General features: G+C 35.3%; 2 protein-coding genes across 3 annotated transcripts in view; one reads left to right on the top strand and one right to left on the bottom strand.

Annotated features, from left to right (window-relative positions):
- LOC136804526 (E3 ubiquitin-protein ligase UBR5-like) overlaps positions 1 to 12,211 on the top strand; it is a 62,096-nt gene extending 49,885 nt beyond the window's left edge. The window contains exons 44-50 of one of the 2 annotated variants that reach the window (XM_067061156.1): positions 5,003 to 5,087; positions 5,833 to 5,977; positions 6,192 to 6,316; positions 7,937 to 8,084; positions 8,616 to 8,701; positions 9,552 to 9,666; positions 12,017 to 12,211. In XM_067061156.1, coding sequence (XP_066917257.1) covers positions 5,003 to 5,087; positions 5,833 to 5,977; positions 6,192 to 6,316; positions 7,937 to 8,084; positions 8,616 to 8,701; positions 9,552 to 9,666; positions 12,017 to 12,018 — 706 coding nt within the window. In that variant the 3' untranslated portion in view covers positions 12,019 to 12,211. Of the gene's footprint in view, positions 1 to 5,002; positions 5,088 to 5,832; positions 5,978 to 6,191; positions 6,317 to 7,936; positions 8,085 to 8,615; positions 8,702 to 9,551; positions 10,259 to 12,016 lie in introns of both variants that reach the window. The other variant, XM_067061155.1, reaches the window with a different exon arrangement.
- On the bottom strand, positions 1,564 to 4,240 carry LOC136804998 (microfibril-associated glycoprotein 4-like). Its single transcript, XM_067061533.1, has 3 exons — positions 3,710 to 4,240; positions 2,169 to 2,416; positions 1,564 to 1,842 (listed from the first exon to the last, which is right to left on the bottom strand). Exons 1-3 carry the CDS (start codon positions 4,155 to 4,157, stop codon positions 1,564 to 1,566), a joined length of 975 nt encoding a protein of 324 aa, XP_066917634.1. The 5' UTR covers positions 4,158 to 4,240.
- Positions 12,212 to 14,247: the final 2,036 nt, after the last annotated feature.

The raw sequence follows: 14,247 nt of genomic DNA, 5'->3' as shown, positions 1-14,247 counted from the left end.
TATAAAGAAACGCGTTTTTGCCTGTGAGGGGTTAGGGAAAGTGGGTTTTCAGCCTCTAACTTTTGATAGTGATCTTCTTTTGGCAAAAGATTTTCAGGGTGGTATAATATCATGAATAGATTGAACATACTAAAATTTTAGGGGGTTTTGTTCGACAGAACTTAAGAAAAGCTCAAAAAAAAACTTTTTCTAAGGAAACGCAGGGAAAAACGGGTTTGTTTACCTCCAGAGACCAAACGGTGGAGAGCATAGAAATAATGCGTGCGCATTAGTTTTACGAATTACGGGAAAGGTGTATTCATGATATTCATGACGTAATCTTTTATACGGAAGCACCCGAGATAACCCGGAACTAGTGGCAAAATAACAAAAGACTAGTGGCAAATTTTACCACTAGTTCCGGATTATTTTGTGTGCTTCCGTATAAAAGATTACATCATGAATATCATGAATTATTCATGTCTTACTCACTACTCTAAATAAAGTGTCCACAAATAACTAACTTGCAATGTTTTTTCCAACATAATATCATTTGACATGGGCGTTGCAGTTTACTGTACATATTCCATATATTTATGTTGGACGGTGAAAAAGAATGCGGCTATTATATTTTGATTTTTCCATATATTTAGATATTTGTTAGGCTGGACTTAAAAAATTCTTGGTTTGCCGTCACCCCACCCTAGATTTTGGAGGTGGGTCGGTCGGTCGGAATTTTTGGTCATTCATTGAATTTTTGTTCACATTTTTTAATTTTTGAAGAAAAAAAATTCTCTTCATCAAATAGCAATAAAATAAAGTCGGCAAGTTTAAAGAAGAGTTGGTCGGCTGACGGCGAATCAACATCTTTTTAAGGCCAGCCTTATATTATTAACAAAGTTCGATATTCAATAAATAGGAAAGTCGTATCAACCTTTTCCCAGCGGTTCAGTGTGTGCTTTCCAACTGAAAACCCGATTTTTTCAGGAAAATGGGTATGAAAGGTCACAAAACGGAGAAAATAACAACATTTTAAGAACATTTTTAGGCTTAAAACCTAAAAAGTTAAGAACACCCGAAGGCTTTTAAATTTTTGGATGTTTTTATAAAAAACAACGTGTAAACCGTATCAAATAATATCTCCAGACTGAGACATGGGTATTGGACTCTTCCAGAAAAAATCCGTTCATGGGGGGTGAAGAATGAATTGTCCAGGGGTATTGAAAAAATACCAAAAAAATCGCAATGTCCAGGGGGTAAATTCCAATGTCCAGGGGTATTTTTTTGCGTCCACGAGGTTGATTTGATGTTTGTCGAGGGGTATAACCCGTGTCCAGGGGGTTAAAAGTCAAAATGTCCAGGGGTAATTCATGAAAAAAATAATATCCTCCACCCCCCTATGAACGAATTTTTTCTGGAAGAGCCCATTCTAGTTTATGACTACTTAACACTGATGACAGTAGCCAATAACTACCCACCAACAACGCTGACCAAATTTTTATTTGTTTATTTAACGTACACAATAAATAAGCAGTGTTTCTCTAACAGGCTAGTGTTAACATTTAATAAATGATAATAAATTGTTCATGGAATTCTCTGTTTGAACGAAGAACGTCGTACCATTAACAAACTACTTTTGAGCGACTCTTGATGTCCTGTCCAATCATACCAAATGATGCCGTTGGCAAAAGACACTGGTTCTTTTTTGTGGGAATATTGACCATTCATTGCGTCTGTATGACATCTCTCGTGCCACCACGCCCCATACTTTTTTGCACAATTATCGTTACCCCGGTCACGGTCAAAAGTGGAGAACCTTTGGCCTCTCATATTAGTTCCGTAAGCCGAAGATCCACCGTAGCTCTGTAAATAAATGAAAAAAATGCTTCTCTTAGCTGTTTATTATGGAAAGGAAAACATATTTGTTATCTAAATACCTTAAGGGAAGAAATTTTCGCGAGAAGAAATTTTCGCGGAATTTCGTCACAAATGTCGGGTAGAAGTGCAGCTTCACGCTTAGCTCATAATTGTAAAAGTTGGCTAAAGAAATGTATTGATATATTATCTTAGAGAAAAAGCCACACCTAAAAGATTAAAAAAATGCTTTTGAAAGTGTGTTTGAGGCTTCTGGTTCCCTTAATTGGAATTAACTTGATCGACGGTTTAAATAAAAACATAAATTGTAATACATTACTAATATCCTCCAATCTGTATTGGATCTTGTAATCTTCTTCTTCGCTCTCGATGTGGACCTTGTGGATCAACTTTCTTCTAGCACTAGTCCCAGACTCATGCCTTCGTGCTTCTACTAAATAATCATAGTCTTCAGAGGTTGTCAGCAAATGTAAAAGTTCGTTTCCAAGATAATATTCGCCCTCGGGATTCCCGAAACCATTCTTGAATTCTTCCCAATTTCGACCAAAAAAATTGACACTCCCTGTGTGTTGGATAAACAAAAAGTATATCTCTATATTGTTCGTGCGTGTTCGAGTTATGTAGACTTCACTGTATTATACGACCTCTTACCTCTCAGAAAGGGAGTTGAAATAAACAGACACTTCTAGAATGCCATGGTGTCTAGTAAAGTGGAGTCTCTTTAACTCGAACCTTTATAAGTCTACTTAACTCGAACAAGATTTATGGTCCCTTCATTTAACAATACTTTATAAACCTTACTCCATAACTCGAAATTTCCTTAACCCGAATAAATTTGTGTTCCTCGTGCGTATTCGAGTCTTAAAGCCTCTACTGCCTTCACACTCAATTATACGATCTTTAACGTCTCGGAACAGGGGGGGGGGCACGCAGTTACTACAAGACATGATGTGTAGTTAGTGCTTTTTCAACACTTTTTTTAGGACCACCACCTTTTGCAGTTACTTCACCTTGGTAGTAACTGTTTTCAGAAAGATTTCCAGGTACCACCCCTGTTTTTGAGTGATATCATCAAAAACATGCTCGAAATTACCCTAAATTGCGATTATTTTTCAACCTAAAGCCATTTTTGTGCTAGATTTTCTTTTAATTTACTTGGTTAACAGCTGTTGAGAACATTTTAATGATAAATTAGGGAAAGTTGGGTCTGAGAAAAATTTTTTTTCGTCCATTTATAACAAAAATATTTTTTTTAACAAAGAATTTTTTCACAAAAAAAATCATTTTTTGTGAAAAATTTTGAAAGTTCTTTAAAAAGAATTAAATTATAAGCACTTACTACACCAAAAGTGCTAGTTTTAGTGTTTGGCACCACCCCCAAACAGCAGTTACTACACTGTGTAGTAACTGTTTTCATAACTTCTGAATACAGTACCACCACGGTAGTAAGTGTCATACTGTCTTGTAGTAACTGCGTGCCCCCCCCCCTTCTCGGAAAGGGAGTTCTAGAATGTCATTGTCTACCTTGACAATCAAAAGACACTGGGGGAAGGATTTTTTGCGAGGCTGAACCTGATTAATATCTTCCGACGCTTCTAGCGATACCTTTCCCTTTTCTTGAATAAGGTTAAACTTCGCGATAGAACCTATCCGCGTAGTTGTAATGGTTTCCTAAGGTCTCTATTTTGAGGATACATTTCCTGGAGATTTTGTATCTGTATCTACGAAACTTTCCATTTCTGCTATTGAAATACACTTTTAATACCAATTATTTAATGCTAATACTATATTGTAATAGTCCTTCAGCATTTTCAGTGAATTTTACGAGGGTGTCCCGGGTTTTACGAAAACTTACCATCAAATCGACGTTGAAAGGCCATCCAACCGCCCTCGGCCGCCTGCATATGACAATAAACACGGCGCATGTATTTTCCCAACAAATTGACTTCATAGATGCCATTTTTACGGTAGCCGAGATTAAACCAATCAACGCAATCAGTGGCAGTAAGTAAAGTTTGGGAATAAAACTTAACCCCTGGCTTTTCCTTCAAATTATTTGTCTGATACAAATCATAGAAACTACATTCTCCAATGTCAGATGTGTAGGAATGGTCGAAAGAAAGACATTTAAGATTTAAGGAGCAGATACTAAAGCATTGCCCATAATGCGCCGTCGTCGATTGAAAAGGGGTGGCTACTATGGTCTTGTCTGTCGCAATAAGGTTGAACACTTTTGAACCGTTTGCTTCTGTCACAATTAAACAAATATTAACTGCTACTAGTTTGGCTAAAAGCTTCTTCATGACTTTTTTTCGCTTGACAACTGTTGACGAAGCAATGATCTCTCTTTAAAAAGAAGAAAATTTTATTTTTCAAGTCACAAGAAATAATATTGTTTTGCTTTAAATTAAATTTTCATGTGTGACTTTTTTGTGATTTGCTAAAGAAGGAAGCTATTTTCCCATTAAATGTTTCGCTCTTCAATTGATATTGTTTTGACATGCGATAGTAGGGTATAGACCCTCAAGTCAACATATGGTCACAATGTGAATTTTTGTTTCTCAATCAGAACTAAATGAACTGCCTTCAAAAGAGTAAATAATTAAAACCTGTTTGTAACAAGAATCTTTAGCGCTACTGTATGAGTAAACTGAATCGATTGTTTAGAAGATCATTTTAAACAATAAACCGAAGCCCCTCATATGGCTATGCTGTCTATAATAACCACTCACCAACCACCACCCACGCAACTCCCAATCTTGCTCAGGTCCTTAACTTTCAGTCCCCCCCCCTGAGTTAGTTTGCCACAGGCTAAAGTAAGACGATTATTTACCATTCGTGGAAATATATCCTAAACTCTTGTCTGTCTTTTTTGGGGAAATCCAATTATTTTTTATATTGTTCTCAAATAAATTCTTTTAAAGGAATTAATAATTATCAGATGATTTTTAGATATTTGGCTTAGAGATACCTTTTATGGTCCTAAGAAACACCTCCAAAGTTTTTGACCCAATTATTTTCCAAAGCTGAGATATTCGACTCATCTAATCATCTGATGATCCCTTTTAAAAAATTCTGAGGCCCTGAGATCATGTATTGGTATAGTAGAATATAATTTTCGTAATGTTTTTTTCTTTTTTCCTGACAGAGTTATTGGATTATGTTTGGAACAAAACGAGATCTGCCCGCTCAGCTTGAATCGTCATGTTTTGAAATACATTCTCAGTAGACCGGTAAGAAATTGGTCCTTAAGAAATTTTCGCGAAAAGAAATTTTCGTAGAATTTAATTTCGCGTTTGAGAGGAATTTTTGTTTAAGATATGGCTTATTTTTCCCCAAAAACACCAATTCTATGCGTGATTTTTTAAATCGCGAGAATATTCTTGTTTCGCGGAATTTAATTTCGCGAAAAATTTCTTCCCTAAAAAATCAAATTATTGTACCTTGTTTGACTTTCTAGACTGTTAATATAAATCTGATCTGATAAAAAAAATACTGCGTGAAATTTTATATATTTTTAAACCTTTCAGTACGACATGGCCACCGGTCGAATTTTTTTTTGCAATTCAAGTTATTTTGATGCAGAGTTTTGTACTTGTGTTCATCGCCGGTTTATTTTCATTATAACCACATAGTTGATAATTTTAAGTTTCAGACGAAAGCTCCTACACAATACTTAAATGATTTACTTGTTTCGAATTTTTCCGTCTATTATAAACCCAATAGACCACTTCTCACTTGTTTTGGTTTGTTTTTGTGATCTCGCTTGGTCTCACTTTTGTTCAAGATTTTCGGTTTGAAAACCAAGGTAAAAGAGACAAAAGTTGGGGGCAAAATTGGGGGTTTTTGTCTCCATTATCCTGTATTTCAATGCAGCTTTGCTAGACTAAAAACAAGACAAACCAAAACATAATGACATTGCTGTGAATTGGTCTATAATGCTATCACTTCATAATTAAAATGTTCTTGTCACTATAGATCAGCTGGCATGACTTGGCGTTTTACGATCCAACACTCTACGAAAGCCTTCGACAATTGATTGAAGATTCCAAACGACCAGATAGCTCCGAATTTTTCTCTTCGTTAGATTTAACGTTTTACATACAGCTCCCTGTGGAAGAAGGTTAGTTTCGCTTGATTCAACGTTTCACATACAGTAATGGATTATGGTACCTAATGCCTTTCTGCTTGATTTTCAGAAATTAAGAGCAGGGTAGGGATAAGTGGAGCAATCTAAGGAGAAAGAGTGGCGCCTTCCCCTACCTTCGGGTAGATAGCTATTAAAGAGGAGCCTTCGGGCGGCCTCTGACTTAATATTCAATCATTTCCCATTTAAGGTGGGCACGGTGTTGAGTTGACGAAAGGTGGTGCACAAGTGGAAGTAGCCCCTGACAACGTATTGGAGTACGTCAAGAAGTATGCAGAATATCGAATGTACATCAATTGCTCGCGTTGTTTACAGGTTTGTCTATCAGTCTGTCTGTCTGTCTGTCCATCTAAATTTTTGGACCTACCGGGAGGTCCTTTAATTTGACCGTTGTCCGTTCGTCTGTTACAAGCTTTTCTCGGGATTGGCTCATTAGTTTTTTTTAATTTTTTGCACAATGCCTGAAAAGTGACGGAGCCCGATTTTTGAAAAAAATTTTGGGGGGCAAATTTGGGCCAAAAACTACCTAAAAATAAGGTTTTTTGGACTTTGTGCAAAATTGCTTCATTAGTTTTTCCTGATTTTTGGCAGAAAGATAGAGTGTAAGGTACCCTAAAATGTGGCCAAAGTAATTTTTCTCGGAAAATTTTTTTTCGTCGTCAAATACGGATTTTCGCAAATTTGGGCCAAAAACTACCTAAAAATAAGGTTTTTTGGACTTGGTGCAAAATTGCTTCATTAGTTTTTCCTGATTTTTGGCAGAAAGATAGAGTGCAAGGTACCCTAAAATGTGGCTGAAGTAATTTTTCTCGGAAAATTATTTTTCGTCGTAAAATACGGATTTTCGTTTTTTGGGGAAATTCCCTTTTACCATTTTCCTGTTAGCAGCTTTTCTCGGGATTGGTTCATTAGTTTTTTTTTAATTTTTTGCACAATGATACAAAATAGCAATGCCTAAAAAGTGATGGGGCCCGATTTTTGAAAAAAAAATTTGGGGGGCAAATTTGGGCCAAAAACTACCTAAAAATAAGGTTTTTTGGACTTTGTGCAAAATTGCTTCATTAGTTTTTCCTGATTTTTGGCACAAAGATGGAGAGCAAGGTTCTCTAAAAAGTGACTGAAGCAGTTTTTTTCGGAAAATTTTTTTTGGCCATAAAAATCGGTTTTTCTTATTTGGGGAAATTCCCTTATGTCATTTTTAGGGAAAAAGAGCGTTTCTGGCGATTGGATCGATATTTTTTTCTGATTTTTTGCACTTTGATGTAATATGGTGATCTTTAAAATTTGATGAAGCTCGATTTTCAAAAAATAATTTTTTGGGGCAAATTTGGGCCAAAATGTGCCTAAAAATGGGGTTTTCTGGACTTGGTGTGAAATTGCTTCATTAGTTTTTTCAAATTTTTTGGACAAAGATAAAAGGCAAGTATCTCTAAAACGTAACTGAAGCTGTTTTTTCCGGAAAAAATTTTATGGCCGTAAAAATCGGATTTTCTTATTTGGGGAAACTCCCTTTTGTCATATTTAGGGAAAATGAGCATTTATCGAGATTGGCTTGGTGTTTTTTTCTTATTTTTTGCATAGTGATATAAAATGGTAATATTCAATTTCTGATGGAGCCTGATTTTCGAAAAAATAATTTTTTGAGCAAATTTGGGCAGAAAAGTGCCTATATTCAAACTCCTCGTTACACTTTCTTACTCTCTTGCTATTTGTCCTATTTTTATCTGATTTTGATCACTAGGTAGGTCCGTTCAGCATGTTGCTTGTTATTTTTGGTTAATCAGAGAAGTCTTTTCCTGCTTCTTCTTAATTTTTCTTTTTTAAATCGCTCCACTTAAGATTAACTTTTCAACGAGGATTAATTTCCTTTACTGTTAATTTCTGTTTCGGGAAATGCACAAAAGTGAAGTTTTTCCCCTATTTTATTGTACTTAGGCTATCAAACGTGGTGTACAAGACGTCATCTCGTTATCACACTTGGAGGGTCTAACGGCAGAAGATCTTAGGCTGCTTCTCAACGGGGCTGGAGATATTAACATACAACAACTACAAGCTTACACTACATTCTCAGATGAAACTGGAGGTATGTTAGGCCCGTGATTTTGTATACAGCCCTTTCCGTGCCGAAGTCGACATATGCCGACATCGACATATGCCGACATCTAGCATTTTCGTTTTCTTTGTAAGATTTTTAATGGTTTAAATGAAAAAAAATGAATACCTTAAAGGAAGAAATTTTGGCGGAAAGAAAATTTGGTAGATTTGGCGGACTTGGCCATAAGTTCCCGCCAAAATTTCTTTTTTCCGCCATCCGTCAAATTAAACTTTTTGAAAATATAATCTCTTTTAAGGTGTTTTTGCATTTTTTTTTTTTTTTTTTTTTTGCTGTTTTTACGCTATTATAGGGATAAATTTTTTTAGCAAACGCCAAATTTAGTATTTTCGTCTACTCGCCAAATTAAATTCCCTCTAAAAAACTGTTAAATTAAATTTCTTCCTTTAAGGTAGTGAAAATTTTAAAAGGGATGATCAGCCTCAAATTACTAAAATCCTTCTATTCAAATCGCATCGTCTATTATTGGGTTTGCAACTTTGAATGTATTTTATTTTCTAGGAGAGGGTCAAGATAAACTCACAAAGTTCAAGAAATGGTTTTGGTCCATCCTCGAAAACATGACTTCAAAACAAAAACAAGATTTGGTATGTTTATAAAGTAGTTTCTCTGCTCCTTTACTTTTATATAAAACGCTGCTACAATAGCTTCGTTCTCATTTTTTCGTGGTCTTGTGAAAATATGGTGAAATGTATGCTCTTATTTTCAAATTTATCTGTTGGTTGAATATGGATCTCGTTCGTTTGAATCTCATTTGATCCCTTCGACTGATTGTGGGGTTTCGAAATATATTGTAAGCGTTGACTTTGAATAAGCTGCTCTATTGCAAGTTATCGACATACCTCATCTAATTCCAAAACCCCTCTTTAAAGATATGAATAATAGTGAGGCCGAAATCACTGAATAAAAAAAGATTTTCCTCTCTGATAGCCAAGCAAAGAAATAAAGTTTCAATCAGCGATTCCGACCTTCCTATTATTCATATCCTTAAAGAGGGGTTTTGGAATTTGACAAGGAATGTCGACATTAGACCAATTTAGGTATAGCCAATTACTATATTGTCTGTACACAGACCCAGTATCTACAGCTAATTTCAAAATTCATTGCCGTAGATTGTACTACGAAGTGATAAACGTGAGATGCACTCTGGTACAGAGTAATTACTATATGGATACGCATGACTAACGGCTCAATCTCAAAATAAGTGTCTTGGAAAATTGGAAATCTTGCAATTCTGTTCTGCCTTTGAGATTGGCCTTTTTGTCATATGAAAACATTGACTATTCCTCTACATATAAAAATGTCAATCTCAATCTCAAAGATGACCACCACAGTAAAATTTAAAATTTTGTAAGGTACTAATTATGAGATTTAACCTTTAGTCATGTGAACGACGATATGGATACGCAAAACTTTAACATTTCTATCTTTCTTCAGCTTTATTTCTGGACATCATCACCAGCGATGCCAGCAAGTGCTGAAGGATTCCAACCAATGCCTTCGGTTACCGTAAAACCAGCGAACGACCATCAACTACCAACAGCGAACACGTGTATCTCACGTCTCTATCTCCCCATCTATTCATCAAAAGCTATACTGAGAAGTAAACTGTTACTGGCTATCAAGATCAAAGTTTTTGGCTTTGTTTAAAGACGATGTTGGTTGACTTTAACATGTCGAAATTGTCTTTCAAATGCATTTCTCAGCAGTTGGTCATAAATGAAAGATTTTGCAGTGCCTGTGACATCGATTGTCGACTTTCAGCATACCACGAGTCGTTTTCTGTTTAAGAGCGTGCTTTTCGAACCTTAAAAACTCTGGATCTGGCTTGAAAATGAAACCTTGTCCAAATTCGATTTATGACCTTTAATCACATGAGTGCCTACTGGATAACAACTTGTCAAGCTGAATTTTGACAACTTTGTATGATGTTTTTTTGTTCGAAATTCTGTTTTCATTTTTTTTAATATCAACGTCTTGATCTTTTAGCTTTTACATTAAATCTAACATGGTATTTGTTTGAGCTCGGCTCTTTATAAGTTTTTTTTGAAAATCTCATAATACCAACAGAATATAGGTTTTAGTGTTAGTGATGGTTTCTTTTTCCTTGGGACAATTTTTAAGCGTGTAGATTTGTTTTCATGGTCTCTATTAGTGAATATTTCTACTTGGGCTTGGGGATCAAGGTCATCATTTAGATAATGATTTTCACAATGGCAGTGATTTTGACGCCCCGGACGCCAAACTCTAATAGGTGTCTTTTAACCGGGCGCTTAAACATTTAACTCGTGTATTTTATGAAAGAGCTCAAGATTGACGAGTCAACACTATCGCACGTAAAGCTGGGAGCAAACCATCAAACATGGTTCTTCAAACATTTGAACTTTCTTGTTGAATGGTTTGCGCGGCACTTTCCAACATTATTTCAAACATTTATTTTGTTGCATTACAGCGGCTTCTTTCTTTTGTTTACTTTTCAAATCACGCATTCGAAGTCATATTCAATGTTTAATTAGCAATGCAATGTCTTCCTTCTAGGGAAACCCCAAGTTGAATGTTTGAAAAAATTATGAACTTGTTTTCAAACATTGTTTCAAACATATTTTTGGGTCTTTTTGTTGAAAAGATACGATTTTTGACTCCGCAAACCGTCAAACATTGATTTCAAACATGAAACGTCACGATGTTTGAAGAACAATGTTTGACGGTTTGCTCCCAGCTTAACGATTTTGTTTCGCTCCGAAACGAAATGAAGCCATTATATTGGTCACATTCAAGTTTACGTCATTTGTAACCAATAGAATGGCTTCATTTCGTTTCGGGCGGAACGAAATCGTTACGTGCGAGCATGGTCTGAAATATCTTAACCTTTACCACGCCGAGGCCGTAAATTTACGTTCTAATATATAGCCGAGGCCGTAAATATACGTTTTTCATGGGGTGTTAAGAAAAGCTGCCCTACCGCCTTAAAGACGCCTTTAAATCCCGGGAAATGTCTTATATGACGGAGAGAAAATGTAAACAAACTATTTTCAATAGTTTGAAACCACCTACTTTCGATTTTAACTGTCAAAACAAACTGGAAAATCAGGCAAAATATTCTCTTGGAAATTATGAGCTCATTGACTGCTGTAACTAACTTTTTATGTTTATTTAGTGGAAAATGGTTTGTTTTATTGGTTGGAAATGTTATGTATTGCTTGTTTGTAGTTTAGTCAGTGTTTGAGGTAAGTTTCTGCCTCCTTATTCTTTAGTATGACAGTACATTAAGGGTGAGGACTGGAGGCTTGTCGGCCGTCATCAACCGTCACCGAAACCCAAGTTAAGGCTTCTGATAAGGCTGCAAAGAGTTTCAAAGTGTATATACTATGTTATTTCTATTGCTTTCATGCTGGTTGATGATAGGAAAGTCATTTTTAGCTGTTTTTAGTGATATTTCCCATAAAAATTACCTCAAGGGGCCTCTGCCTTACGTGCCTCTGATTTACGTGGAAATTTTCTCGAGAACCAAGGTTTTCTAAAAATGAATTCTGCCTTTTCTAGTAAAGGTATGATTGTGATTTTTTGGCTAGCAGTTGTAGTTATAATGGTGGAAACAATGAGCCAGAAAATTATGGTATCGCAAATGTTCTCCCCACTTTTTTTTTAACCGGAACTTAAAATTTTGAAAAATATGACAAATTGCGTTTTGAATTTTTTTCAACTCTAAGGCAGAAGACTACTGTGTCACCATTGATGGAGGAAAATCCTTTATTTTAACATTTTTAGAAAGCAGGATAGTTGGGCTTTCCAGAATGGGCTTATTTTTTTGAATCGGTTTAGTAGATCAAAAGTTATGACGGAAAGCGTAAAACTGTCATTTTTCCCAAAAAGACAAGGCGTGCACGGGGTGAAGTTCCCAGAGAGAAGGCGTGGTAAAGGTTAAAGGATTTTTAAGCTGGTTTTGTTGTTATTATTTTTTATAGACTTTAAAAGTTTAAAATTTGGTGACTTTATTACTATATGATGCCAAAATCATCTTTTTTAGTGAAAGTAGAGTTTTTTGTATTTTTTCATTTTTAAAAGAATATCATCCGTCATTTTTATTGATACTGATATATAGAGAGTTACTATGATAAACTGATAGAATTGCACTTCATTTCTTTTTAAGAGGAGACTTTTCACTTCGGCGAAGTGATTTTCAAATTATTGAAATTACTTTTCTTTCATCGGAGTTTATATTTTTCGAGTGACTTTCTTTCACGGATATGTTATGTTAAATACTTGATAGAGCTACTCCGCCCCTGCCTAAGCAAAATAAAACGCCATCTTTTTAAGTAGACCATTATATTACTTCAAGTGCCGTGGCTTGGGAAAACGGAGTACATGTTTTTTCTTTTATAAGCATACGCTTATAAGCATATGAAGGCTCAGATTTGCAGAATTTCTATACATAACATAAGCATATATGTCAGCCTGGAATATTTTTCAAGTTGTTATTTTTTATCTGTTCAAAAAGGTTTGGTAGAGGTCAAGTAAAAAAAGACATTCCACTGCCCCCAAAATGTGAACAAATTTTTACAAAATTTCTGAAATTTCACTAAAAACTTGGCTCGGGGTGAATCATAAGCATGATTCATAAACATATAATAAGCATAAGCTATGCCTGGATGCTTTAAGAATTTAAGCATACACGAGCCTGACCAAGGGGCTTTTTAAAAAAACGTGCAGCTCTATCTAGTTTTTTTTATTATTCCTGTGGAGTCTGGTAGTCTTTTCTGCATACCTAGGCTGACTAGGCGTGAAAAGAACCATTTTAGATCTAAAAGGGCGTCTTGAATATTTTGCCTTGTAAGATTTTTCCTTTACGAAGATTTGTGTCAATGATCAGCTTGATTCTTCCTTATGAATTTGTTTTAAATCACTTTGCAAAAGATCGTAGTTTATGTTATAAATCATGTATTTGATTAAAAGGACTGTCCCCGCTGTTTTTGAATCACTCCTGTAGATGCAACATGCTGATTCAAAAAATTGACGGCATATATTATTGTTTTTTCAGATAAAAATATACAAAGAATAAACAAGAAACTAAGAATAAATAAATAAACTTGAATAAACATCAACCCATTGGACACCTATTGGCTTGCGAGCTGTAGTAAAGAAAACGGAAGAAATTTCTCTTATTTGAAAATTTCTATGAATCATTCCGAAATGTTTTTGGACACATCAAATAGAATTGACATGTCAAACTCTTACACGTTGGTGTCAGAAACTATATACATACCCATTCAAAGATTTTCCCTATTTTGGGAATATGTGTATACAGAAAATGTCATCGAATCACAGCGAGCATGGAAAGAACGATTCAGAAATTGTCATCATTTCATTCCAATATTTTTCTCTTGTTTTTTTCTGCTGCTCTATTTGTTTTGGTTTCGAGTGGAATATTTTTATCTTGGTTGTCAAGTGAGATGGGATATAACTGACTTAACTTAAAAGTGTGGAAGTCCACTAGTTAAGTTTAACAAAGGCTTGATTGGGCGGCTTTATTCTAGCTCAGGTAATTACTATCGTATTTTTCAACACAGGAAGGGTTAAGGTTAAGGTCAAGGTCACTGACCTTAACAGCCAACAGGGATTAGTCGCTTTCGAAATTCGGACTATTTTCAAAGGACATTCTTACCATTGGAGTAATATCTGAAATGATTTTTTATTTTCAGCCTGGAAAATTTAAAAATGAAAATTTGTCGACTCATTCGTATATTTTTTTAGGGCCTGACGAGCAGTTCGTCCCTAAACTCGAACCCAGTTCCTTAGTGTTTTTTTATTATTCGATAGCTCTCACGTCCACCAATAAAATTAAAAAAAAGTGGTGCAAGTGGCATCTGAGATTAGCCCGAGATTAGGTTGTCATCGCACCTCATTTTATCTTAGAGACCTTGGTGTAGCTAACTTTGAATTGCTGAATATTGTTTTGAGCCTCATTTGAGAATATGTTACTATAGTTTGTTGCTAGGAATCAATTTTGTTCTTCCAAAGGATGCCAAATAGGTGACAGAGCCAAATATCAGTTTTTTGCATTTCTGTAGAATCTTTATCTTGGGACAATATTCGATTATAATGTATTATAGTTTTTTCCAGAAATCTTTCTTGT

The sequence above is a fragment of the Clytia hemisphaerica genome, unplaced genomic scaffold, assembly GCF_902728285.1.
Source record: "Clytia hemisphaerica strain Z4C2 unplaced genomic scaffold, Clytia hemisphaerica genome assembly, whole genome shotgun sequence".
NCBI classification, from domain to species: Eukaryota; Metazoa; Cnidaria; class Hydrozoa; order Leptothecata; family Clytiidae; genus Clytia; species Clytia hemisphaerica.
The sequence above is the reverse complement of the archived record's forward strand: the minus strand, read 5'-3'. Positions and strand labels throughout refer to the sequence as shown.